Source organism: Zootoca vivipara, chromosome 6 (genome assembly GCF_963506605.1).
Source record: "Zootoca vivipara chromosome 6, rZooViv1.1, whole genome shotgun sequence".
NCBI lineage: Eukaryota > Metazoa > Chordata > Lepidosauria > Squamata > Lacertidae > Zootoca > Zootoca vivipara.
In genome coordinates this window covers 33683407-33711318 of record NC_083281.1, presented here as the reverse complement: position 1 = coordinate 33711318, position 27912 = coordinate 33683407, and the positions used below count along the sequence as shown (strand labels likewise).

The following is a 27912-nucleotide window of genomic DNA, read 5'->3' as shown; positions in this document are numbered from 1 at the left end:
AGTTGGAGAGGCATAAGTTTCCTATTCCTTATTTATTGCATTGCATTGCATTGCATTATTGAACTGTAACTCCCGTCAGCTTCAGCAAGCATGGCCAATGGCCAGGGATGATGTAGTTCAACAACATCTGGAAGGCCAGAGTATCCCCACACCTGCCTTGTATCCTGTTTTTCTTCCATAATGGGCCTCAGGGTGGCATCCATAAGGTTCCTAGATGATCTTCCACCCAGGTACTGACCAGACCTGCTTAGCTTTGCTAGGTTTCTGCATCATCTGCCTTCAGACCACATAGCTTTGATACTTATCTTGCTGATCTGAGCAGATTTCTCAAAATAGAAACAGTTCCTAGAGAAGAGGTGGCAACACTTATCTTTCTGTCACCTCAGCTAATGGTTTGATTTTGACCCAGAACTCATCTCCAGAACCAGCGAAGGTAAAGTGGAGGGCCTATGTCTTCCTTTCTCCAAAAGGCACGTGAAAGATTTTAAACAAACAACGAAACGAAAGAACAATGTAATCTTCAACTTCCAGGAGGGTGCCAGTGCGGATTTTGTTGTTGTTGACATGTTCATAGTCCATGTGTGTTTTAGAACTGGGTGTGTGGAGGGATCGTAGCATTAATTCACCCGCCTCTCTTTTAGGATGGCAACGGCAGCTACACCTTCATCCCCTACATGGTGACAGCCCAGAACAAGGTCTTCTGCTGCGACCCGAATGCGATGATGTGCCTGAGCGAGCTTTGCCAGCCTAACAACTTCACCATGGAGGCCTTCTTCACCCCCCTGACGGCGCAGCTTGCAAGGCTGCTGGAGGGCACCTCCACCAACACCTGGTAACACACCTCCCCCCCACCCAGTCATCTTTCTTCACATGAACTCAACTAGCACAGAAACGGGAGTTAGATGTGCCCTCCCAGGACCACACTCCTCACCGGACATCCTCCACACTCTCCGCAGCTGCTTTTGCCCGGCTGAAGAAGTCCTTGCACTGTGATCTTGCCTAGGTAGTAGAGGATGGAGGTGTGTGTGTGTGTGTGTGTGTGTGTGTGTGTGTGTGTGAGTGTGAGGTGAGAGAGTGCAAGTTTCTGCAAAGTGGTTTTCCTGGTGCAAAAAGAGCTCTTAAGCTCCCTGCCTTGCTTGCCAGGCAAGGCCCTCTTGGTGTGGCAGCTCTGGAAGCCTGCGGATGGTCGTGTGGGAACTCACACAGCCCCGCAAGATCTCAAGAGAGAGCACCCCAGGTTATTTGTATTTCTGTCCAAAGGTATTTTGGGGAGGTTATTTTAGCAGTTGTGTCGTCTGGCGTGATAACTTTCAGATTAACAGTAAAATTCTACAGCCCGCTCCACACATTGTCACAGGTTTTTGCCGCAGCAAAAAGGGCGAAGCACTCGGGCCTAGCTTATGCATTATCTTGGTGGGGTGCTTGCTGGACTCCCCCATTGCCTTACGTGGGAAGCTGCCTTATACCAAGTCAGACAATTGGTTCCTCTAGCTGAGTATTGTTAACAGTGACAGGCAGTGGCTCTCCAGGGGGCCATTTCTCAGCCATACTTAGGGATGCCTGGGGTTCCGCATGCAAAGTGCTGGGCTATGATTTCTTGCTGGGCCCTGCATGTCTTCATAGTTTTCCTAGTAACCATGTCAGCTGTTCTTTCTTTTTTTACTGCAAAGCTGAGATGTTTGAGATTCCATAAAAAGATACCAGGGCCGTCTTGATCCTCTGCATTCTGTTATCGGTGCCGTAATCATAGTGATTCTTAGAATCACTGAATTCTTAGAATTCTTAGAATCACTGAGGGTGGCTTGTAACTCATAGTAGTTCTTAAGAATCCTGGGTGGTGCAGCAGACTCAAGTGTAGCATTTCACTGAGTTCAAGTTAGAGTAGCAGGAAAGATGGCCTTCCAGCTAGTTAAGGGGAAAGATTCTGACACACTACCTTTGGGGAAGCAAGGACAGCCCCAAGAAAGAGGGAAAGCCTATCACTTAATAAGAGCAGATACTCGAACCTGTTGAACTCTGGCCACATCCTCTCCTTACATTTAAGGCTGTCTCATTCCACTTTAATTTTTTCTTAAAAGGGAGAAAATATATATAATGCCACTTCAAACAGTCATAGATTCCCTCAAATAATCCTGGGAGCTGTAGTTTGTGAAAGGTGCTGAGAGTTGATAGGAGACCCTGTATTCCCCTCACAGTCCTACAGTTCCCAGAGTGGTTTAACAATCCATCCAGTGAAACTGCATGGCTGGGGTGAGAACTAGGTCTTCTAGAAACAGACCTGGTTTTATGAATGATCTTGGTGGGGTGGTAGCCATTACCCTGCAGGGGATATAATTACAGAAATGCCGTACATCTTGATGGCCGAGGTGTAGCATGCTGAGCTGGCGAATGGAGAAATACCAGACAGAAAAGGCTCTTGTTCGAGGGTAGCTATGGGTTGGTCTGTTGAGCTTCCGAAGGAAAACAGGAAGTTGCACCAGAGGAGCAGCTGAGGACAGTGCAGCCTCACAGTGTCATGCAAGGCTCAAGTGGGTGGGGTGGGGGTGGGCCAGGCCAATAGCTGATGCAGGGAGATGCTATTCCTCTGTGCTATTCCATGCACTTACAAATCTCCAAGCCCTGGTTGGTTTGTACGAAAAAGTGCTTGCTGGATCATCACCCTGAAACCAAGCAAAAACACATGGCAGTTTCCTGTGTTCCAGAATGAATGGCGCAAGGGGACAACAATTCTCATCCCCAGAACTTAAATACACTGCGCACACTCCCTCCCAGTAAGCTATTAGACTTGGGGGTGAGAGGAAAGTGTTCCCCCCCAAGCCTAATTTCAAGAGGGGGAACCGACCATCATAGAGATTGCTGTTAATCCTTCCCTCCCTAGCAGCTACACTTCCCACAAAGAGCCACACAGCAATTAGACTTTAAAACAACCTTCCATTGGCATTCAGACTTCAGAGGAGGCTGTTTTCAAGCTCCTGGATGTCATGCAGCAGGTTTAGGGTGGGGGAAAGGATCATCGGGGAATGGGGAGCAGAGGATTAACCCTCCCCTCCCCAGCTTCAACCTGCCAGATCAAGAAACTTCCTCTGTGGGAGCAATTAAATCTTGAAAAATCTGAGCGATCTTGAGATCGTGTCTAATAGTGCATGGAAAGGGAAGTGTTCTCTGTTCCCCAGCTGTAGTTCCGCTCTTCCCGCCCCCGCCCCCCACCTTGCACTGCTCTCAGGCTTGAAAAAAAAAGCCTCTAATTGGCTCAAATTGCTAATTGCTGCAGGCTGGAAAGGAAGGGATTCTCTGAGTTCGATAGAGAGGCTCCTGGGGCCATATCTGGCCTGAAGGTTGCTGGACTTAAAGAAGCAGGAAGTGCCATCTCATTTGGGGAGCCTTTCATCTTAGGAAAGTAACCTAGATTAGCAGTGTGTTTTCCCATTCTGCTGAAAACCAGAATAAAGGGATCCTTCCTACTGTTTCCAGAACTTTGCAGGAAGCTGTGGTGGGGCTCTGCGATTGCATCACAACTGAGCACACTGTTACCAGTTGCAGTCTTGTTTTAAATGGTTTTTAATATTGTGTTCTAAATCTGTAATCCCAGGCATCCCCAAACTGCAGCTCTCCAGATGTTTGGGGACTACAACTCCCATGATCCCTAGCTAACAGGACCAGTGGTCAGGGATGATGGGAATTGTAGTCCAAGACATCTGAAGGGCCGAAGTTTGGGGATGCCTGCTGTAAGCTGCCCTGGGACATTAGGGTAATTGGAAAAAAATTATTATTACTAACACCAGGCATCCCTGCGCCCTATAGATAGGCATCCCTTTGCAGACATCCAAGGTCCATAGGCAAAAGTTGGCAGGCTGGCTCACAGTGCAGTGTCAGGATCACGGCAAGGAAGCATGACCCCAGTCTGTCTGCTCCCTGCTTTTAATGATACTGTTTTCATTGATTTTACCCACTTCATCTCTCAAAAAAAGGGGTACCGCTTATAAATTCTAGCGATTAAGCAGCATATAAATTCGCTCAAATAAAATTTAAAAAATACCCTCCACACAATAGCCCTATGTATGGTAGAAAGTCTTGAGTGTCGAAGCTATTCTGTCTGAGCATTGGGAACAGACATGGAAGTCGAGTGGGACCTCTCAGGGTTCTAGCCAGTCATGCTCTTTCCCAGGATACTCCATTTCATTTCCCCCTCCCCCAATAGAAGTGCAACATTCAGTGGCTGTTGAGCACAGTCAGTCCACACTGGTCTCTTTTGGGTCCTCCTCCCACTCCCACCGCTTAGTTCATTTCCCCCGCTAAAGGTTTTCCATACTGCCAGTCTTGGGGATACCTCAAGCCTGTTGATGCCTCCCTCTTGTGCGTGGATGGCCCTGTTTTGGCTACATGAAAAGGACACTGGGAGAATGAGTTTCCTATTAGTATATAGTAGGGATGGGGAGCCTTTTGCATTCCCTTCAAGGCAGCATTCTGGACGCCACATACCAGTGGTGGGTGGGGCCAGAGGCAAAAGTGGGTGGAGCAATGCATGCAAATTTTACCTTTATACAGAAGGCAGTTTCTACACGCACACAAACACCAGTCTCTGTTCTCCACCCAGATAAGCCGCAGGTGTGATCAGAGAGCAGGGACGGCTTTTCAGCCAGGCAAAAACATGTGCGCTGTGGAGAAGGGCCAGTGAGGGACATGACCTGGGGAGAGTTTCGAGGGCCAGAGGGAGAGACTTCCAGGGCTGCATTTGGCCCCCAGATCCCCCACTTCTGGTATATATAGCACTGGCCCCGGGGAAACGTGCCTTCCCCTCTTGGGGTAAGCCAAGGGGCGCTATCCTTTCCTCAGAACAAAGGGAAGCTTCTTGTTTTCTCCAGCGGCTACTTTCGGGAGATGATCCGAAGGGACATCCGCAGGGCTCGTGAAAGGTACAGCGGGGAGCAGCTGAGCCGTGAGCTGACCAGTATCCAGCAGCGACTGGACAGCGTCGAATGCCTCAGCCTTGATATTGTCATGAACTTTATTCTGTCCTACCGTGACGCACAGGTGAGCTGATCCATGGGGCCCCTCGACTCTCATGCTGTGGCCAGTTAATGCGCACGGATGTAGCCCAAATGCCGTCAGCAGCAGCAAGCAGAATGTTTTGATATCTGTTCCCCAGGGCAGACGTGACCCCCTGCCAACCCATTGCAGTGGTCAACTCCAGCAGTGCCATGGATAGATGCCCTGCCACTGAGCACCCTTACACATCTGGTCTGTGGTGTTTCATGGCAGGTTCCCAGAGTAGGAGCCATGTGTATTTGGGGCTGAACTGAGTTTGGGTTTAGTTGAAGGCTGTGTGTTCACGCCTGCCTATTGCAGCTTCTCTTTATGTCTTCTGCAGGATTGTAATGGCATCATCACCCTAGTGGAAACCTTGCAGGCCCTGCCGACTTGCAATGTCGCCGAGCAGCACAACATCTGCTTTCACTATGCCTTTGCCCTTGACAGGTGAGGAACATTGTCAAGTAAGGATGGGCCTCTATTCTCAGCCCTGTTAGGCCTCCCTACCCTCTGCTTCCCTGATGCCCACGGACATTGGTACACTTAAGAGGTGTCCTCTGGCAACGGGAGCTCTGAAGAGGAGATGGTCTATCCCATGGGTGTCTGCAGGCACTAGAGCTTTCCCTGAGCCCCAAGGACACACCTCTGCCAATGGACTCTCATGGTTGATTTGCAGACTCCTCAGCAAATCCAGAGGGCATGGAGGAAGGATCCCCACAGCTGGAACGCCCATTATCTTGATGGGACCAATGGATGTAGCAGAAAGCGGTGGCCCTTTAAGTACCCAGAAGGCAGCACCCAGCGGGCAAGGTCTCTAGTCAATGACTTTGCTGAGACAACCTGGATGTTTGGCCTCTGCGGCACCCACACCTTGGACTCTCTCCAAAGTCCCTGTGCCTTCATAACCAGGAAATTATGATCTCCCCTTGCTTGGGCCATCAGCCCTCCTCTGTGATGGGCATCCCTGTAGATCCTGACACTAAGGTCCTAACACAGTAGCAGATGGGCAGAGCTGGTGTTCCTCCAGCACTGTGGCTGCTCTTGCCCCAGCATTGGGGCTTCTGACGCGTCTGACTGTGTGTGATATGCATTTGCAGGAGGAACCAGCCTGGCGATCGGCAGAAGGCTCTCTCTGTTATCCTGCCCCTGGTGGAAAAGCCTGAACGGACAGCACCTGACCTGTACTGCATGTGCGGCCGCATCTATAAGGACATGTTCATTGATTCTGGCTTCACTGATGCCGAAAAGAGAGACCAGGCCTTTTACTGGTGAGGAATGGAAAGGGATCTTTGCTGAACTTGCACTTCTGCTTTAAATTATGGCTGCAGGCGTGGAAATCTCTTTTAAATGCTCATTGCTTATGGGCTGGCTTGGTGGTGGTAGGGTGGCCAGGTGAAACTCCTACTTCTAGACCTGTCCTCTTTTTCCCCCCTTTTCACCCATTTGGCTTATTTGCTGGGACTGAATTGCAGCCTTCCTAATTAGTTTTCAGGTCTGACATTTTCCTTGTGCTTCTGATTTCTCAGGTATCACAAGGCCTTTTTAACAGACCCGAGCCTCCATGCTGGGATTAACTCCGTTGTCTTCCTCATTGCTGCTGGACACAAGTTCGAAACCTCCATGCAACTTCGGCAGTTAGGTGCGGGGTTACTTGTTCCCATCTGCATCTCGTAAGGGTAGCAGGATGTGTGAATCGTCGTTCTGATCTAAAACCAAGATATTGACAGTGTTCTATTTTATTATTCATTCTCTATATATATGTATATATAAAAACACAAAATCTGGTTGATTCATTTCCAAGTGATAGTGTTAAGTGTACAATTCAATGAATGTTTTGTGATAGAGAATATTGGCTGGGTGGTGGGTGGGATCAAATTGTGTGTGTGTGTGTGTGTGTGTGTGTGTGTGTGTGAAAAGCGCAATTATCACCCCATCTGCACCATATATTTAATGCAGTTATCATACCACTTTAAACAGTGGTGGCTTCTCCAAAAAAATCCTGGGAGCTGTCGTTTGTTAAGGGTGCTGAGAGATGTTAGGAGGAGTGCCTTGTTTCCCTCAGAGCTACCATTCCCAGAGTGCTTAAACAACCAACCCCTGCTCCCAGGGAACTCTGGGAATTGTCGCTCCATGTGGGGAGTAGTGGTTTCCTAGCACCTCTCAGCACCCTTAAACCGCATTTCCCAGAATGCTTTGTGGGAAGTTGTGACTGTTTAAAGTGGTAATATGCCTTCAGGCCCCTTTCCCTCTGCTGCTTCTCCCTGCTGAAATGAGGCTTGAAATATGTGTTGTGTTGTAGCCAATAGAATGGCAACCCCCGGTTTAGCCAGAACGTTGTGACAATTTTGACAATTTCCCTCAGAATTCCCTGCCACTGTCCCCACTGCCCCCGAAACATACCTGTTGCAGTTTAGAAAAATCTCCCTTGCTTCTGGTCCTTCCTTCCTTAGGTATGAAGGTGAGCTGTGTCCTGGGCAGGAAGGGATCCTTGGAAAAGATGCAACATTACTGGGATGTGGGGTTTTACCTGGGCGCCAGTATCCTGACCGGCGACTTTGACAAAATCATCCAGGCCTCGGAGAAACTTTACAAGCTCAACGCTCCAGTTTGGTGCGTGGTGGGAACTTTGTGTCCTCGTGGGGACGGGGTGGGGGTGGGGTGGGGGCAAGGAAGACTAACTAGCTGACAACCTATTGAGATGAACGGGAGATGTGAGTGTCGAAGGGGGTGCTGGGAGAGGGCAGGTATCTGAAGAGGAAGTGATTTCCTCCTTGTTCAGTGTGGTGGGACAACAGATTTTGAACCTCTGCCCAGCCATGGAGCTCACTGACTTACCTTGGGCCAGTCAGGGTTGTTGTGGTGATTAAATGAGGAGGGGAGGAGCCAAGTACACTGCCTTGAGCTCCTTGACTGAAAAGGTAGTCTATAAATGTAGGAAATAATAATAATAATAATAATAATAATAATAATAATAATAATAATAATAAGAAGAAGAAGAAGTGACACAGACCACTTGCATCGGATGGAAACTTTAACTTACTTCGTGGGTGTGTTTGAAGTGTGTGCTGCTTTCTCTTTTTTTAACCCTGTTCAGGTTCTTGACCTCTATCAAGGAGACTTATGTAATCTATAGTCATTTCAACACTGCCCCCGACACCTGGTCACCTAAACAGGAGCTGGTTGATTTCTGGCTGGGCTTCTTGATGGATTCCTGCCAGCCCTTTGTCTCCACAGAGGAGTGTCTGGTAAGGAGGCAATGAACATTGTTGCATTGACAAAACCACTACTGAACTACCAGCTTCTCCTCCTGTCTGCTCCTTTGCTACACTGCTGTGCTGTCTGTTGCTTTCCATCCTACTAGTGGCAGTGGCTTGTTCTGCACATGCAGCAGAACCAAGTGGTTCTGGGGGTGGCAGAGCACTCCGGTGGTAAAATGGACTTGTGCTCATTTTCTAAGCCACAGTTTGAAATGGCAATCTAGATGAGGCGTCTTTGTTTATGGAGGGTGTGTTCAGTTTCGTTTTTTGTATGGGGTAGCCATCAAAAAGGCTATGCCTGACCTACTGTCTGAAGTGGCATATAGTCCAGTCTGCATAAAAGGTCATATACAGTGGAACCTTGGTTTAGGAACACCTCGGTTTGAGTATTTTCAGTTTAAGTACTCTGTGGACCTGTCTGGAACGGATTAATCCACTTTCCATTACTTTCAATGGGAAAGTTCGCTTCAGGTTAAGTACGCTTCAGGTCAAGAATGGACTTCCGGAACCAATTACATTCATACCTCGGGTTAAGTACACTTCAGGTTGAGTACTCCACGGACTGTCTGGAATGGATTAATTCACTTTCCATTACTTTCAATGGGAAAGTTCGCTTCAGTTTATGAACGCTTCAGTTTATGAACAGACTTCCGGAACCAATTGTGTTCATAAACCGAGGTACCACTGTACATGGCATCCAACCATTTCCCCCACGACTTTCTGTTCTGCAACTCTCCAAGGTCTTAAAGAGTTTTCCAGCCGCCTTTGCCTGAGATCTTGGGTGCTTAGTGACTTAACATTGTAAATGAGTCATTCAGAAATTACAAGCTGGCCATCAGCAAGAGGCTTTTTTAATTTATCCGATTTTGCCCGGAAAGTTTGAATCGGGATTTAATGGCATTTTGATGGCCATATCAATGCTGTGACCTTATGAATGCAAAACTTTGCCTTGCTCATCTGTCAGTTTCAGCAGAGTTGCAGAATGAGATTCTTAGGAAATTTCCTTTTCTGTTGTAGCAAAGCCTTTCTTGCCTAAGGTGCTCTTTCATATTTCCTCCCTTAAGCTACATAAAATTCAGGGCAAGCTTTGCATAGCTGGGTTGGAGAGAGGACTGGACAGTCTCTCTCTCCCTCTCCCTCCCCCTCCCCCCCTCTGTTTGTGTGAAATTCATGTGCTGACAGATTTGCGGGGCAAGAGAAAATTGTGCAGATGCTTCTCCCCCCCCCCTTTAATTCCCCTCTACAAATCTTATTGGGAGAAGCCTTTGGGATAACTCCTAGTTCTTATCTCTAGGTGAAACAAAGCCAAATTATCTACTTCTGCTCAAATTTGTGAACTTTAGTCTCTCCCAACCCTTCCTTCTCTCCCTCCATTGTGGAAATTTGGACGGTAGTTTCCTTGAGACAGGGGCCTGTTTACCTTGCAAGATTGGTGGCTTGCAAAACATTGCAGGTTGATTTTGCCGTGCCAAAACTGATCCTGGAGCAACACCAAGGCAGCCCTCTCAGATGGCACCAAGAAACTCTGGAACATGCCGAGCTACCTTTCTCAAGCCATTTTTCCTCTGCAGTCAGTTATAATCTCGACACACAACAGGCTGCAAACACACCATGCATTTGCAGCACATTTTTCTCCCAAAGAGTTCTGGGAACTGTAGTTCAGCCCTCGCTGAGCTATAATTCCCAGCAACCTTCGCAAACAGCAGCTCCCATGATTCTTGTCAGCGTGGGGAGATGTGCTGAAAATGTATGGTTTGTATGAACACAAACACACACACCCCACTACCACCTTTTCCTCCTGCCCTCTAGTTTTAGTCCCAGGCATCACATCTGAGAATATCAGCACTATATCCCATAAGATGAAACAGTCAATTACCTGTGCTCACACCTGACAGGTACCACATAATACTCATTCCACATTTGTAAGGAAGCACCCAGACTTTGGAACTTCCTCCCATCAGGCAGGCACCTTCCCTGTGCTCGTTTTGGTGATGGTTCTGCAGATCAAAGCAGTCAAATGGACACATGTGGGGTTAAGGCGATCCTGCAGGTAGACTGGTCTCAAGCTGTTGAGGGCTTTATATCAGGCATCCCCAAACTTCGGCCCTCCAGATGTTTTGGACTACAATTCCCATCTTCCCCGACCACTGGTCCTGTTAGCTAGGGATCATGGGAGTTGTAGGCCAAAACATCTGGAGGGCCGCAGTTTGGGGATGCCTGCTTTATATACTAATAGTAACACCTGGAGCCTGGTCCCTTAGCAAATGGGCAAGCAGCGCAGATCCAAAGGGCAACCAGCAGAAAGCTTATGTGTGCTGTCTTCTCTTAAGTCCATGCTCACTACAATAAACTGTATGTAAGCCGCTTTGAGATTTCTGCTGAAATAAGAAGCGGCATGTAAGTTAACTAGTGATCTAACTCTCCATCTGTCCCAACAGGTCTTGATTCTAGAGTTGGGCAGAGTGTTGCAGCCATCTCAGCTCAGTGTCTGCAGTCAAGAAGGGCAGAAATCAGTGACGCTGAGCCACATTGGCTCTCCAGAAGAGGTAGGTCCAGAATTGTGTCCTGGGTCAGTTTCTTTTCCTGATTTTAAAATTTTTATTTTTATTTATTACCCTTCACCCTAAGGTTGTGAAACAAGTTACAACAATTTAAAATAGAACTTCTTCTTTTATAAAAAAAAAGTACGAACACAAAAAAATCTAATAAAAAGTAACAAAAGTTCATGTAATTACATTCATTCTATTTAGATTTCCAATATATTATTAAATTATAAATCTTCATGGCTGTTTATCCCTCTGGGCAAAATAAAAAAATTCCTTCAGTAGCACCTTAAAGACCAACTAAGTTTTTATTTTGGTATGAGCTTTCGTGTGCATGCACACTTCTTCAGATACACTGGAAACGGAATCTGAAGTGTATCTGAAGAAGTGTGCATGCACACGAAAGCTCATACCAAAATAAAAACTTAGTTGGTCTTTAAGGTGCTACTGAAGGAATTTTTTTATTTTGCTTCGACTCAGACCAACACGGCTACCTACCTGTAACTATCCCTCTGGGTGTGTGTCTCAATTTCCTGTGCTTCCCCACTCAGAGCATTTGTATGTTTCTTTCACCTTTTGGGTCTCTTTACAGGAAGGGATTTCCAAGTGGACATTCCCAACATCTTCCATCCGTGGAATCAGGTGATGATTATTACCGGTATTTTTATATAAAACAAATAATTTGAATTCCTTGTCTTTAAGGCTAGGCTTGTGCTTAAGATAAGAAGCAGCCTTTATACCAGGTCAGAGAAATAATTCACATTGCTTAGTATTGGCTACACTTACAAACAGGAACTCCCTGTGGTTTCAAGACCTTTCCCAGTCCTTCCTTGAGATACATCACTGACTTATGGTTCTTTCCCTAAAAGAAAGAAAGTTCTACAGGTGAAACTCAGAAAATTAGAATACCGTCGAAAAGTGCATTTATTATTATATAATTAATAATAATAATTTATTTATACCCTTCCCATCTGGCTGGGTTTCCCCAGCCACTCTGGGCAGCTTCCAACAGAAAAATGAAATCAAATAATCTATTAAACATTAAAAGCCTCCCTAAACAGGGCTGCCTTCAGATGTAATGCAACTTCAGTAATGCAACATACTATTTTTATTTTTATTTATTTTTACAAATGCTTTCTTTTGGAAATTCCATAGTAATAAAACAAATAGTTACAATAATACAAAAACATCACTATTACATTTCATTAATTACATTCCATTTATGATTGACCCGCCTAACGACAAATAATTACAATTACAACAAATAAAGGCTTGACATATCTTGCTTTGCATGTCATGCATCTATCTCATATATTGGTTTCACCTTTTAAGTTGCACTACTGAAATAAATGCACTTTTCGACGATAGTCTAATTTTCCGAGTTTCACCTGTAGTTCTCAGGACCCTGAAATAAAGGGCTGCTTTAAATAGGAACATGGGACACTGTCAAGAAAGACCTTTGGTGCATTTTGCACACTACTGCCTATACCTGGGGTATCCATCATGGTGCCTTCCATGGAGGACTCCAGTTCCCATCACCTCCAGCCAGCATGGTCCATGGTCAGGAATGATGGGAGCTGTAGTTCAGCAACATCTGGAGGGCACCACATTGGCTACTCCTAGTGCGCTGGGTGGCAGAAGGTCACTACAATTTCAGGCAGAAGTCTTCCCCAGCCCTCCTGAGAGTCCCCAGAGATTAACCCACAACAACTGGCATGCAAAGCCAATAGACTGTTGATGTACAGCCCCTCCCCTGAGAAAACAGAGCTAGCCAGGTGGCACTCGCAGTAGAGAGCACTGGGCAGAGAGGGCACATGAAAAGCTGCCTTTTTACGAGATCACAGTACACATTTTTGTGTATTTTCTATAAAAAGAAAATGCACTGCAAAATTTGGAGAAGTGTGTAATTTGACTGAGAGAAATGCAGGAAGCTGCCTTATATGGAATCAGACCCTGGCTCCATCCAGTTCTGTGTTGTCTACACTGACTGGCAGAAGCACTCCAGAGTTTCAGGTACAAATCTTTCCCAGCTCTAGCTGGAGATGCCAGGGATTAAACTTGGGACCTTCTGCATTCCAAGCATCTGTTTTATGACGTGAGTCACAGGCCACTCCCAAGATCAAGTGCATTCCAATCTACACTGAAGTCTGGGATTGGTGAGTTAGCTCAGTTTGTCCTTAAAATGCAGACAGAACACATTTTTTTCCTTCCACTTCGTACTGTAGCTCACATGTCAACGCTCCTCCATGCAAATATAAATAAAAAGAACACCATCGCACATAGAAAGCTAGCATGTCAAGGAGAATGGGGTCTGGCCTGTGGCTGGTAAGCCCCTGAGGCTGATGCGAGCAACTTTGGGGTGGGGGGTGGGACATGGAGAGAGGCAGGTTTTAAAGCAAGACGCAGGCTTGCGCTGATAAGGAAAGGAGACTTGCTGAAGTCCTCCTTCCACTCCCATCTTTTTTTCTTGTCAGTATCTCCAAGTGCGATGAGCGGTGCTGCTTCCTCTACGTGCTGCACACAGCGGAAGACTTCCAGCTGTACTTCCCTACCCAGTATCATTGCCGCTGGTGAGTGGGGGGGACATGAATGGGCAGCAGAGGGACAACCCGGAAGAGGGACAATGAGAAACAACAGCAACCCAAACACATTCCCCACTCGGGGAAAGGGAGTGTCTTCTGCAGGATGCTGCCCTAGACAGAGTGTTTCCCAGGGGTTATATTGTAGATTCAAGAAACCGGTTACCATTGATGCCGTTTCTTCTTCATCTTGTGCGACCATGGAGACACGTGATGCTTGGCTCTCCACTTCCTGCTTGCCAGGCCTGCAGTTGCAGTGTGGGTTCTGAAAACGTGTTCGTAAAAATTAGTCAATGAGGATCAGGGAAGGCAAAGTAAATAAAAAGGACTTGAGGTTCTCAAATCCGATTTCTACTCCCTCAGCTCCAAAGAAATTGAATTGGAGATAAACCCTGTTGATGCTCAGAGGGAAGCAATTGTAAACTTATCATCACCACCTTCCCTCACATGCCCAAAGATGAAAACTGCTGGCTCAAAGAGTGGAGTTAAGAGTTTCAGCAGGAATAAATGGCTGCAAATATAGTCTCACATCCACAGAGTTCACATGGAATAAGGAAATGAAAATCTGAAGCACTAGATTTCCTTTTGCTGTTCTAAATTTCAAGGTTTTCTTGAAAACACTTCGGGTTACAAACTCCGCTAACCCGGAAGTAGTACCTCAAGTTGAGAACTTTGCCCCAGTATGAGAACGGAAATTGTGCGGCAGCGGCAGCGGGAGGCCCCATTAGCATGCCTCAGGTTAAGAACGGTTTCGGGTTAAGAACGGACCCCCAGAACCAATAAAGTTCATAACCCGAGGTACCACTGTACATAGCATTTCTCCCAGAGCTTTGCGCAAACAAATAAAATAGTAATAGTAACTGCTAGAAGGATCTCTGGAGATAGAGTGTGTGTTCCCTGCTTGCCTTCCACTCACCTGCCCCATCCTCTGAAATATCCTGAGTGATTTGGGGCCCCTTTCCCCCTTTCCTTCCAAATTCAAGCTGCAATAACTTCGGGTTTAGTTCTTAGTCCCCTCTCCCCTCTCCATTTGCATAATTCTTCCAAATTTTCAGTCTTTTACTCAACCCATCCAGTCTGGGTTTTTAGCCTTTGATTCTGAACCCAACGGGATAATGACGGGATGGTTCTTTGCGCTGGTGTCCATTCTCTTAGGGGTTTTTTTCTTCCCCCTCTGCTCTTTTACATTAGGTTTTGCGAACTGGTCCGCTCCTTCATGGCAGAGATGGGTGAGGAAGTGAATAGCTGCAGCTCCCTGGAGGAACTCGAGGTGAGCTGGCGGAAGAAGATGCTCCTTTGTTTCAGGAACTGAAAACTTTTGTCGGGGCCTGTCGAATGATGGCTGTGAAAGCGGATGTGAAAAATGGCTAAGCCCAGTGGCGAACAGGCCAAGAGAGGGTGCTGCTCGTAGAGATTTTGCCAAACGGGCGTTGTAAGTTCCATAACTCTGTGTGTGTTCTTTGACTTGCCCAGTATGACTACGAACGCACGGAAGCAGGCGACAGGGTGATCCTAGGTAAAGGCACCTATGGGGTGGTCTACGCTGGCCGGGACCTCAGCAATCAGGTGCGCATCGCCATTAAGGAGATCCCAGAGCGTGACAGCAGGTAAGGGTTGCAAAAAGCAGGGAAGGAATTACTAATATTTTCAATTTTGGCTTCTTGTTTCTTTTGTCTTAAACTCAGTTCACCCCACTTCTGCACTTGTGTGTATTTTCCCCTCTTTTAATTAGTCCATTAACATTCATACTGATTTTTGTGTGCATATCTCCAAATATAGCCATTTTTGTATGCCATCTTGCCTATGCTTTTGCAAGCAGTTTCCCCTAGTACAAGGCATTTTTTGTACATTGCTTTCATGGATATACACATTTTGGTGCACATTTTTTGTTGGAGTGCTGTATCACAAAATAGGGAGGAGTTCAAATTTCAGAGATGAGCCATCTTCTGTTTGTGCATTTGTCCAGGAAGTGTGAATTTGGTATGTTTGGGCTAAAATGTGAACCCAACTATTTCCTCCCCCTATGCTTAGAATGGCCAGACCGCTCTGTGGGAATCTGGGGCTTTCTTCATGTTGCAAGAACTCCAGGATGTCTATGCAATCGGATTCCCACTTACGCAGCACCAAAAAAGATTTGCACAAAATCCGAATATGCTAATTGTTATGTGTAGATGCAAATTTGGAAATAATGATTGTAATTTAAACAAAAAATGCAGTACTGTCATACCTCGGTTTAAGTATGCTTCGGTTTGAGTACTTTCAGTTTAAGTACTCCGTGGACCCATCTGAAACGAATTAATCCACTTTCCATTACTTTAAATGGGAAAGTTCGCTTCAGGTTAAGTATGCTTCAGGTTAAGTACAGACTTCCGGAACCAATTGTGTACATAAACCGAGGTACCACTGTACATATTAGGGAAGATTTGTGAGCAGATGACCTTCATGCCTACTCAATCGTCTGCTCAGGAGCTACTATCATCATTATCATCATTAATATTATTAACAGTAATAGCCTGTGATTCACTTAGCTCCCAATTAATAGGTTATGGGCAGCTTCAAAGACCCTGCTGCTGTTCTCCCTTCTGAGGGTTCTTTATCTTTAAATCGGACTTTGACTGGAGAGCCCTTCAAAGAGAGGACTGTCCTCTCTAAAGTAGGACACATGGCTATCCTACTTGGCAGGAATATGCTCAGTATGGGGGGAGGGGTGTGACATCCCCTGGCTGCTGCCTCTGAGAGAGTTGTGTGTTTACCTGTCATTCATACATGCCACACTTGCGCTTCAGATACTCGCAGCCCCTTCACGAGGAGATTGCTCTCCACAAGCGCCTGAGACACAAGAACATTGTTCGCTATTTGGGCTCTGTCAGTCAAGATGGCTTCCTCAAGATCTTCATGGAGGAGGTACCTGGGGGTAGGTATAGGCAGTAAATACGCAATGTGCAACAAAAAAAACATGTAATTTTTTTAAAAAAAAACAGAGACCACCAATAAAGATGCTTTCTTAATTGTTTGCATCAGCAGGGCAGCACAGGAAGGTTGTCACAAAAGGTGTTCAGAGCTAAAAGCTGAATCTCGGTTGGCCACATGGGCCAATGACACTAAAAGCTTGGTTTCTTGTTGCTCTCAGATGAGCCTCACTAGCTCAGGGAACGACTGACGATGCCCCTTATCTCAGTGACTGAGCCGCAATATTAGGGTTTAGGTTTAGGCCTTGAGGTTACTGATGCAAGGACTGCAGTGGATATGACTAGCAGCCGTTGATAGCCTTGTGCTCTGTGCATTTGTCTAATGATATCCCTGTATAAGAAAACAGCCTCTAATGCTCCATGTCCTTCTCTCCCCATCGCAAAAATCCAGGGAGCCTTTCCTCTCTTCTGCGCTCCATGTGGGGCCCCCTGAAAGACAATGAGCCCACCATCGTTTTCTACACCAAGCAAATCTTAGAGGGGCTGCGCTACCTGCATGACAACCAGATCGTACACAGGGACATCAAGGTGAGAGCCCCCTCAGCTTGGGCTGCCAGGTGTAGACAGGTTGGTGCTAGATCTGTGTGGCTTTGCGAGACCTGGCAGGGATCAAGCAGATCTTTTCATGCAGCTTTCCTTTTCCACCTTCAGTTGGGTTTTGACTCTGTGTAAGCTTTGGTAAAACAAAGACTACATGGGATATTTCTTTTCAGGACATTTTGGCTAGGTCATGCACATCCTGCTTGCCTTGCTCCTTGTTGTTGTTTAGTCATTTAGTCGTGTCTGACTCTTCATGACCCCATGTACCAGAGCATGCCAGGCACTCCTGTCTTCCACTGCCTCCCACAGTTTGGTCAAACTCCTGTTCGTAGCTTCGAGAACACTGTCCAACCATCTCGTCCTCTGTCGCCCCCTTCTCCTTGTGCCCTCAATCTTTCCCAACATCAGGGTCTTTTCCAGGGTGTCTTCTCTTCTCATGAGGTGGCCAAAGTATTGGAGCCTCAGCTTCAGGATCTGTCCTTCCAGTGAGCACTCAGGGCTGATTTCCTTCAGAATGGATAGGTTTGATCTTCTCGCAGTCCATGGGACTCTCAAGAATCTCCTCCAGCACCAGAATTGCTCCTTAGGCATTTCTTAAAGACGATCCTTAATGGTTTTCAGCTAGCTGCTTATTTTAGGAATTTGCATGCAGTTAATTATCGTACAGCTTTTGCTCTGGCCACATTTAATGTGATTCCTTTCTCGGTTGCTCTGGGGAGGAATAGGCTGGTGTTCCTTGAGGGTTTGTCCTTGTAATAACCAGGAGCTGGAACATCTGTGGAAAATGTCGTTTTGTTTTTATAATTTTTATGCTGGTGCTCATCAGCAGGTGATTGCCCCTTTATTGGCCAAACCAGGAAGGTCAGCTAAATTTTATGTTAAATATTTACTGGGAGATAAAACCCTGTGTGTGTCATTAGTAATGGCCAGATTTTCTTTATCAGGGACAGTGAGAACAAGAAGGCAATTAACCACCTGAAGTTGGAAATACTGTATTTGGGAGCTATTTAAGACATTTGCTATCCTGTCAATATGTATACTTGAGCTGGTGGCATTTAGATAACACATTGCTTTCTGATTTGCTCTGTGCTTAAGATTATGGAGCATTGCATGGCTTTATTTTTGCCGCATTCCTGGTCTGTGCACCATAATAAAATGATGATGAAGTTAATACTACAGTTGAATTTCTAAGCACCAGTCCTTGGGGCTTTGTTTTTGTGGAAAGGGGGGAGTTTTTGGCACTGCCACTCCTTTTTTCACTGTTCCCAGTCCAGGTTCGAAGAGGCTCTGGGATAGTGTCTTCCGTTGAGCCCCCTCTTCTTTTGATGGTCCCCGACAGGCTTCCCTGGCTGCTAAGGCAGTGCCTTGAACAGCATTGGGCAGCTGGGTCTGGTTGCCACCTAGAGTTCCCTCCATGCCACAGAGCGATGCTCACTCAGTGGCAGTGTGTGAAATTAAAAAGCTGGCTGGATCTAGCCATTTGGCGCTCGCAGGCTGTGCAGGGAATTGGCTGAGGTGCATGTCCAGGGCAGACATCAGCAGAGCCTTTGTAGTCCAAAGACCCTTGCAGCTGCCCAAGGATGCCAAGACACTGGTGCTAGGCTTGTTTGCAGTTGGAGGAAGCCCTCAGCACTTGAGTCCCTTGTTGATCCTCCCAAGCAGTGACTTGGCTTTTCTTGGATAAACAGGGTGATAACGTCCTGATCAACACGTACAGTGGAGTGTTGAAAATTTCAGACTTTGGCACATCCAAGAGGCTGGCGGGGATCAGCCCCAGTACAGAGACATTCACAGGTAAGTGTGTGTGCAGCTCTGTGTCGTTTGGAGAAGAGAGCTGGCTCACCTGGGCTCTCAGGCATTGGGATGTGGCTCCCAGGACTACTTCCTTATTTCTCTCTTCCTTCCTCAGGCACCTTGCAGTACATGGCCCCAGAGGTCATTGACCAGGGACCCCGTGGCTATGGCAAGCCGGCTGACATCTGGTCCATGGGCTGCACCATCATTGAGATGGCAACAGGCAAGCCCCCTTTCTTTGAGCTGGGCAGCCCGCAGGCCGCCATGTTCAAGGTGAGGCTGGGATTTGCGCTCTTCTGCACAGCTGGGAAGAACACTTGGCTGTTTTCCTGCAGGGAGGAGGAGGGTCCTTGCAGGAGTTGTCTCTGCCCACTTGTTCCACTAGCCAGGAAGAAGTAAATGAGAATGGGTTGTCCAAGTGGAATGGACAATCTCTTCCCTGGTTCACTTGCTGCCCAGCCCCACAGCAGCTCTGATTCTAGGGGAATTTCCCTTTTCTCAGCAGCATGGCATTACTTCTCACCTTTCCTTCTAACTGCAGCCAGGATACAAAAAAGGGAGAGAGGATTGATGGAAGACCTGAGGGGGGCAGGTCTTCATCAACTCCCCAACCCTCTCAGCAGACTCCTTTAGATGATCCTCTGGCCAGGAATTCCTGGGTTGCTCAGAGCTTTGTGGAAGACCAGCAGAGCAGGCCAACTCATTGGCTAGTTGCACCAGCCTCTGTCTGGGACTGTTATAGCGAGTCTGGTGTACTTGTGAATGCAAGTAGTGCAGTCCTTTAGGGTTTAGGTTCCGTGAAATCTTTTTGCACCATTTAGACACTGCATATAATCATAGAGTTGTAGCGTTGGAAGGGACCCCGAGAGTCATTTGGTTCAACCCCCTGCAATGCAGGAATCTCAGCACATGGCCCTCCAGCCAATTGGAAACCATACCGGACCCTGCTTAGCTTTGCAGGTGGGCTAGCAGTCAGAATACAGCAGCTTCCACCATTCAGCCTGAGCTTTGAGGACCAGGATAGTTCCATAAACAGCCTATGACCCAGAACTGCTGACAACCCAAGGCCTCTGCCCTTGACTTAGTGTCTTTTCATAAAGGGCTGTAGCTCAGAGGTAGAGCATGAGAGCATGTTGTGCTTCGCAGGCAGAAGGGCCCTGATTGAATCCCTGGGATTTTCAAATAGGCCGGGAACCCTGGAGAGCCACTGCCACTCTGTGCAGACAATACTGAGCTAGATGGATCAACAGCCTGACTTGGTGTAATAAAATATCTTCCTCATTTCTTAAAAACTGACAGAAGCTGACTAGCCTGGCCTATTGATTCCCCACCATAAATGGACAGCAAGACAGTATTTTCGGGTATACTATTGCCAGTTGTTTTCCTTTTCTCAGGTGGGCATGTTCAAGATCCACCCCGAGGTGCCAGATTCCATGTCGGATGAAGCCAAGGCCTTTATCCTGAGTTGTTTTGAAGCTGATCCGGACAAGCGGGCAACTGCTGCTTCCTTGCTTCAGGAACCCTTTCTGAAGGCGCCCAGTAGGAGGAAATCCAGGAGCCCAGTGGTGATAGGTGAGGCAGGAAACCAGGGAACCAGGCAGAGGGCCTTCTCGGTAGTGGCGCCCACCCTGTGGAACACCCTCCCAACAGATGTCAAAGGAAAAACCAACTACCAGACTTTTTAGAAGACATCTGTACATACAACAAAAAAGTAGATATAAGAGGGATAGACGAGAGAAATTAGAGAAATTGGAAAAAGAGATAGAAATAAAGGAGAAAGAATTGGGGAAAAATCCGAAAGATACTACTATTAAAACGCAGGTAAAATTTTTACAAATTAATCTGAAACAATTAATGGATGAAGAAATAGAAAATAGGATCATATGGGCAAAGCAAAGAACCTTTGAATTAGGAAATAGATCGGGTAAGCTCTTAGCCTGGCAGCTAAGGAAGAGAAAGAGCCAGCAACAAATAATAGCAATAAAGGAGGAGGGAAGGATTAAGACCAACTCAGAGGAAATTCAAGATTGCTTTGTGAAATACTATAGCAAATTGTACAAAGGGGAAAATGTTAATAAAAAGAAATTAGAGAAATATTTAGACAAATTTAATGGAATTAGAATTAGTCCAGAAGAGCTTGAGAAATTAAATGATCCAATTTCAGGGCGAGAAATAGATGAAGAAGTAAACAAACTTAAATTGGGGAAATCGCCGGGTACAGACGGCCTGACGGGGAAACATTACAAAGTGCTCCGGAATGAATTAAGAGATGTGTACAAAGGAATGGTAAATAGGATCTCAGAGGGGGGGATGTTCCCAAAGTCATGGCAAGATACGTTTATCACCTTGGTACCGAAAGATAAAGATAAAAGAGAGGAAATAGGGAATTACAGGCCTATTTCATTGCTGAATATTGATTATAAATTGTATGCAGGAATTTTAGCCAATAGGATAAAGCATGTTTTGAATAGAGTTATAGGCAAAGAGCAACAAGGCTTTTTACCCCAAAGAAAGATGTCCAGTAACATCAGAATTTTGTTAGATGTATTTGAATACCTAAATTGGAATCCTAGTAAAAAAGCAGTTTTTATATTTCTGGACGCCGAAAAGGCCTTTGACAATTTGATATGGGAATTTATGAAGGGGACGCTAAAGAAATTAGGAATCACGGGCAGATTCATGGAGGGAATAAATGCTATATATAGCAAACAAATGGCAAGGCTGATCATCAACGGAGAGATAACTAAGGAATTTGAAATATCTAAGGGGACGAGGCAGGGATGCCCACTGTCCCCGTTGCTGTTCATATGGGCATTGAATTTTTTGATAATTGATCTGCTAATGGATAAAGATCTTAAGGGGATATCGGTTGGGAAAAGTGAGTTTAAACTGCGAGCATTCGCTGATGATTTAATAATAATGTTGGAGGACCCAGTGGAGACCATACCTAAATTAAAACAAAAGTTATTAGATTATGGGGAGGTAGCGGGACTAAAAGTTAATAATCAGAAAACCAAATTGATGATTAAAAATATAAGAAAGAAGGAGGAAGAGGAAATATATTCGATTAGTGATTGGGGAATAGTGAAAAAAATTAAATATTTAGGAATTATTATATCCAATAATAATGTGGAACTCTTTGAGAATAATTATGGTAAAATTTGGAGAACAATAAAGGAGGATTTGGCGAAGTGGAATGGATTAAATTTAACGTTTGCAGGCAGGATTGCCGCAATTAAAATGATGGTGTTGCCAAAATTAATATTCTTATTTCAAATGCTACCAATAAAACTAAAAAAAGAAACATTCGAGAATTGGAAGAAAGACATAAGCAATTTTATTTGGCAAGGAAGGAAAGCGTGGGTACAGTTTAGGATATTGACAGACGCAAAAGAGAGAGGAGGTTGGGGGGTCCCGAACTTGAAACTGTATTATGCGGCCTCTTGCTTGTGCTGGATGAGGGAATGGTTCTTGCTAGAAGATTCGGAGTTACTCAAATTAGAAGGATTCAGGAATATTGGAGGTTGGCATGCACATCTAATAAAAGAAAAAAAGGGAGAACATTCATCATTTACCAATCATGTGTTTAAAAGACCCTTATTTGATATATGGAACGAGTTTAGGAGTTTGTTAGAACCAAAAATTCCCTGGTGGATCTCACCTTTAGAAATGTCATCGACAAGTAAAGAACCCAAAGGAGGTATTTGGCCTACATATAAAGATCTGATTAGGAAAATTAATAACCAGTACGAGCTCAAATCATATGCTGAGGTTGAACAATATTGCCAAAGTTGGTATCATTATATTCAAGTGCAATCGATATTTAGGAAACACAAAGCAGTAGGTTTTGAGGATAAAAGATCGAAATTGCAGGAATTGTTATTAGAAAATCGGGATAAACCATTGGCCAAATTGTATAAATTTTTACTTGAGTGGGAAATGAAGGATGAGATGGTTAAACACACAATGATAAAATGGTCTCAAGATATAGGAAGGGTAATCTTTGTTGAGCAGTGGGAGAAACTCTGGAACGAGGACATAAATTTTTCAGCGTGCATGGCGATAAGAGAAAATCTATGGAAGATGGTATACAGATGGCACCTGACCCCAGCCAAATTAGCTAAAATTTATAGGAACGATCAAAATAATTGCTGGAAGTGTAAGGAGAAATTGGGAGATTTTTTTCACTGTTGGTGGAGGTGTTGCAAGATTAGCATCTATTGGTCAGACATATACGAAGAATTGAAAAAAATGCTCAAATTTACCTTTGAAAAAAAGCCTGAGATCCTGCTGTTGAGCATAATACCTGGGGACATACCGAAGGATAGGAAGAATATATTACTTTATGCCTGCGCGGCAGCCAGGGCACTGATTGCCCAAAATTGGAAAGGAGATAAGATCCCAACAATTCAGGAGTGGTATATAAAATTAGCCGAATACATGACCCTAGCAAAACTAACCGCCTTGATTAGAGGAATACCAAAACAAAAAATTAAAGAAGAATGGAAATATGTGGAGGATCACTTTTATAAACAACAGATAAGCACTAAGGTGGTGATATGTTTAGACTAAGAAGCACAAGACAATAAGAAATAAGGAAATGGAAAGGGAATAAATGTATTCTAAGGTCAAGATAAGGAGCAGCCTAGCAGAACGTAATTATGTAAGGGAACCGACTATAAGTGTTTGGAAGTCGGAATTTCACCTACCTCTCTTAACTATCCCTTTTAGTTTTACTTACCTTTCGCCTATCTTTTTCTGTTTCTTCCCTCCCTTCCCACCCCTTTTCATTTCTTTCCCCTCCCCTCCCTATTGACTTACCTTGGATGTCTCGTTTCCTCTCTTCTGTTTATCCGTTTCCTCTTCCTAGTTCCTTCATAGTTTTGGATTTTTGGTATAGGATTGTAAAGAATCAGTCCGGGGATACTGAGACTTAGAAGCTTATTTAATAATGTTTTGATTTTTGAATTGTTGAATAACCTGTATTTGTTTCATGTATTCCTTTGTATTCTTTGGTTGTTAACTTTTCATTTGCTTTCTTGTCTTGGTATTTTCTTTTGTAATTTTAATATTCAATAAAGGTTTAAAAAAAAAATAGAAGACATCTGAAGGCAGCCCTGTTTAGGGAAGCTTTTAATATCTGAAGGATTATTGTATTTTAATATTTTGTTGGAAGCCGCCCAGAGTGGCTGGGGAAACCCAGCCAGATGGGCGTGGTATAAATAATAAATTATTATTTATTAATCTGTGAGCCAAGCCAGGCTGGGGCTCCTGATTGTTTGGGAGGTGCCTCGGCATTACTTTGCTGCCAGCCTTGCACTCCTCTCTCTTCTCCCTACAGACGAGTTGTCTCCTCCAAATGTGCCAGAAAGGTCGATTTCAGCAGAGGGTATCGGCGAGTCCCAGAAACGTTCTTCGTCATTGCAGTCCTTGAACATCTTTCTGTCTCGGAGCACCAGTGAAGTGGCTCAGAGGCCCACCTATCTCAGGTAAGGCCTGGAGCAGAAGGGAAGCAGGGAGTGGGGAGCTTCACTCGGGCAGGTTTACAGTGCAGCTTGTGCCCTATGGAATCGAGGCTCCACAAAAGTATTGGTGTCTGAACAGGCGATTTAACCTACTTGGAAACTTGGTGTGCTCTCCTGCCTATCCACACTGCCACAGTGATGATGGACCTTAGCTCTGCCTCCACTTGGCTGCCTTGAAACCTGCCTGTGCCTGAGCTGCAGCTGCATTGCTGCTCCTGGTCCAGGAGGTGTCAATTGGCAGCCACTTTAATATTTGTGGCCCCACACGTGTGGAAAACTTCTGCCATCAGGCACAGGCTCCCCAGCATACAAGACAGAAAAAGAAAACAAAGATGCTATTTTTAAAAACAGCAAGCGGAGGAGGCAAAGAAATGAAAGCCACCTTTCTCTCAAATGGCGGTTTTGGCCAGAAGGGTAAATATCATGAACGGTCTAGCCAAAATTGCTGGCTCGTCTTCTTTAGCCTTGATACTGGTTCTAAACTAGTCAGGTTGTGCACAAAATTGGTGGCTGAGAAAATACAGAAGGATCTGACCGCCACCTGGTGGCAACCCTTTGCCCCTGTCACTACGAGTTTTCAGTACCAGCATTAATGTGATAACATAGCAGTGATGTCTTTTGAACTCTCCAAAAAGTCACAATATGATTTCTGTTCTTTTTTTAATAATAATTTTTATTAGGTTTTTTCAGAATACAAAGAAAAACACACAAAAAGAAAACACTACAATAAAAACACTAAAAAAATAAACACACAAAAACAAATTACTTATTACTTTTTCCTTTCACATTGTATGTAGGAACCCCCTCGGGTTCCCGTCCACTGTGGTTCTTTAACATACATATTTTTAGCAATTTCTATACCAATTTAATCACCTTATGTAACCTTATTTTACACCTTACACTTAACATGTTCATAATTTCCACAGTTTATTTTTAGCCTAATTCTGATCTTAATATATAACTTTTACATATTTTTTAAATATAACTTAAAATATTTCCATTCTTCTTCTGTCGCTTCTTCCCCCTGGTTATATGATTTCTGTTCTTAACAAGTGAGCAGATGCACTCTATACTTTTAGCTAGGTAAATCAAGCCAAAGCAGTGACAACCTTTTGGATTTGTTCCTGGGGAACGTTGATTCCCTTACACAGGGATGAGCAATGTCTGGCCCTTCAGACATTGTTGGATTGCAACATCCATTATCCCGGATGACTGGCCAGGCTTTCTGAGACAACAATCTGGAGGGGCACATGTTCCTAATATTTTCCACAGTTCCTCACGATACTGCAATGTCCACACACTTCCAAATGACAACAGAAATAATTTAAAGCAGGGGTGGCTGCACTGCCATCTCAAGGCTTTTTGTGCTCCCTGCACCCCTTGAATAATTTGGCAATTTCTTTGTACAGTATATATAAAAAGGACATTATCACCACAGTGATACTTTGTATAATTTGTTGGTGAGAGATATGGCCTGAGAATCCTTAGTCTGGTCTTTGGTACCTCTCGCTCGCCTTGGTTCCAATGCCTCTTGCTTGCCTGGATGGAGAAAAGGGGTGTGTGTGTGTGTGAGAGAGAGAGGGGGGGGGGCTGTTGTCTGTTAGCCTACTATACAGAAAGGAGTCTCATTTGTTGCTCTGGCATGTGGCCCCCATAAGATACCCACGAAGGGCATGCAGCCCTAATTCTGAATGAGGTTTCCTACCTGTGCTTCTGGTAAGAATTCAGCACAACTTGCGTTCTCACGGATGGCTCACATTGCCAGCTGCCCCAGAGTGGCCGCGGTTCCCACCCCTCCATCCCCAACCACTGTTCCTTCAGGATCCAGTCCCCTCCATTGCTTTGTGTCTACACAGGGCCCCTGAGGAGCTTCTTAATGTTGACCTCAGCCTCTCCTCCTCCTCCCATGAGGAGAGCGGCTGCTTGTTCTTGCTGAGGAAGGATAGCGAGCGGAGAGCCACCCTCCACAAGGTCCTGACAGAGGAGTTGCCCAGTATTGCCGCTGCGCTCTTTGAGGCCCAGGATGAGGTAAGCACCGCTCGGGCCTTTGTGGGCTTAGGGGCCTTCCAGACAGTTGTTGAACTACAATTCCCAACATACCCGACAGTTTGTCATGTTCGCTGAGGCTGATGGGAGTTGCAGTTCAAAAAACAAACAAACCCAGGAGGGCACCAGGCTGGGGAAGGCTGAATTAAAGTGTTGCCAAATCTTGCGGGGTGTATGTGTCTCCTTTTTCCTTCCTCAGCCCCAAATGTAGAAATGGAAGATGAATAAAACCCATCCTCCCTATGGATTCTTGGAGAAGCTGTGTTGGGAGCACAAGTTTATTTATTCTGGATTTATATACCCCCTTTCCGCCAAGGCAGCTTACAGTTTAAACATGAAAACGAATACATTACATAAAAAAGTAAACTGGCAGAATCTTCTCATGCCAGCTGGGAGCTGTTGGTGTTTGTGTTCCCTGGCCTGGTTCCCTTGCTTCTGCCTTCCCTCAGGGTTCATGCAGATCTTCAGCAACCTCCAGGGAAGGTGCGGGAGAAACTCCAGCATTTGTGCCACCCCACCTTTGATTATGAATATTGTAGGGTAGCCACTGGATGTCAAGTCCCAGAGCAAAGGGGGAACTGAGAGGAGTGTGCAAGTTATTTTATATCTTGCATTTATATCCCACCTTTTCTCCAAGAAGCATGGTTCTCTTCCTCCCCATTTTATCCTCGCAACAACCCTGTGAGGTAGGTGGGGCTAAGAGACCGTGACTGGCCCCAGGTCACCCAGTGAGTTTCTCACGGCTGAGCAGGGACTTGATCTCTGGTCTCCCAGGCCCAATATGCCAGCTGTGACACCACACTGGCTTTTAGTTTGGGGGAAGAGGAATCTGCAGGCCTCCGGATGTTTCTGGCTTGCAGCGCCTCCATCATTCCATCCCTGCTGGAGAGATGATAAACAGAGGCAAAGCAGAATTCCCACACTTGGTAACAGGCACAGTGCCATGGCTTTCCCCCTGGCCCTCAGCTCTGTTCTGTTTTGTTTCCGGTTGTGTGTCTCCTCCAGGCCTGGCCTCCTCCTTCGCCTTCGCCTTCCCCTCAGAGCCCAGTCTCCTTGGACCACATCGCCCAGCTGGTCTCCTGCCTCAAGAGATACATCCGCTCCCCCAACCGCAAGCAGCTGGCTCACGACTTGCGCCAAATCCAGACCAGCTTGCAGGCGGATGGCCTGAGCCTTTGTCAGCTGCAAGCGCCCCTCTTTACCTTCCAGGACATCGTAAGTGGGCTTGGGTCGGTGCGGCCGGGATCCCTCATGAAAAGTGTCTTTGGTGTTCCGCTGCAGTGCCCAGGAAGCCACCCTGGGCTCAGGGGCAGACCTTGGTAATATGCTGCCCTATGCGAGGCCATTTAATGCCCTCACAGCACCAGCCTAAGCGGGCTTTGGGAAGGAGGTGTGAGGCTCTGGCAGGGTCCTAGAGCCCTCCTATCTCCTTCTCAAAGTCTGGTAAACTCTTGCCCAGCTTTAGGAAGGAGGGCCCTAGGACCCTGGCAGGGCCCTCACGCCTCCTACCTGAAGCCCACCAAGCGCTTACCAGGCTTTGAGAAAGTTCTATCATGACACAGCACAAGCATCATATATGTTTCCACTGGAGGGTATCTATAGAGCAATGGGGAGCTGACTGCTTCAGGGCT

The 27912-nt window shown here is 45.7% G+C and overlaps 1 protein-coding gene across 3 annotated transcripts in view; it reads left to right on the top strand.

The window, feature by feature from the left end:
* MAP3K6 (mitogen-activated protein kinase kinase kinase 6) overlaps positions 1-27912 on the top strand; it is a 49247-nt gene that overhangs the window by 15188 nt on the left and 6147 nt on the right. For all 3 annotated transcript variants that reach the window (XM_035120269.2, XM_035120267.2, XM_035120270.2), the window contains 20 exons: positions 642-832; positions 4863-5031; positions 5369-5475; positions 6126-6296; positions 6555-6667; positions 7479-7638; positions 8123-8273; positions 10724-10831; positions 11421-11470; positions 13303-13398; positions 14599-14677; positions 14881-15014; positions 16194-16321; positions 16768-16904; positions 18605-18710; positions 18826-18983; positions 20105-20282; positions 24052-24199; positions 26092-26263; positions 27287-27496. In XM_035120269.2, coding sequence (XP_034976160.2) covers positions 642-832; positions 4863-5031; positions 5369-5475; positions 6126-6296; positions 6555-6667; positions 7479-7638; positions 8123-8273; positions 10724-10831; positions 11421-11470; positions 13303-13398; positions 14599-14677; positions 14881-15014; positions 16194-16321; positions 16768-16904; positions 18605-18710; positions 18826-18983; positions 20105-20282; positions 24052-24199; positions 26092-26263; positions 27287-27496 — 2766 coding nt within the window. The remainder of the gene's footprint in view (positions 1-641; positions 833-4862; positions 5032-5368; positions 5476-6125; positions 6297-6554; positions 6668-7478; positions 7639-8122; positions 8274-10723; positions 10832-11420; positions 11471-13302; positions 13399-14598; positions 14678-14880; positions 15015-16193; positions 16322-16767; positions 16905-18604; positions 18711-18825; positions 18984-20104; positions 20283-24051; positions 24200-26091; positions 26264-27286; positions 27497-27912) is intronic.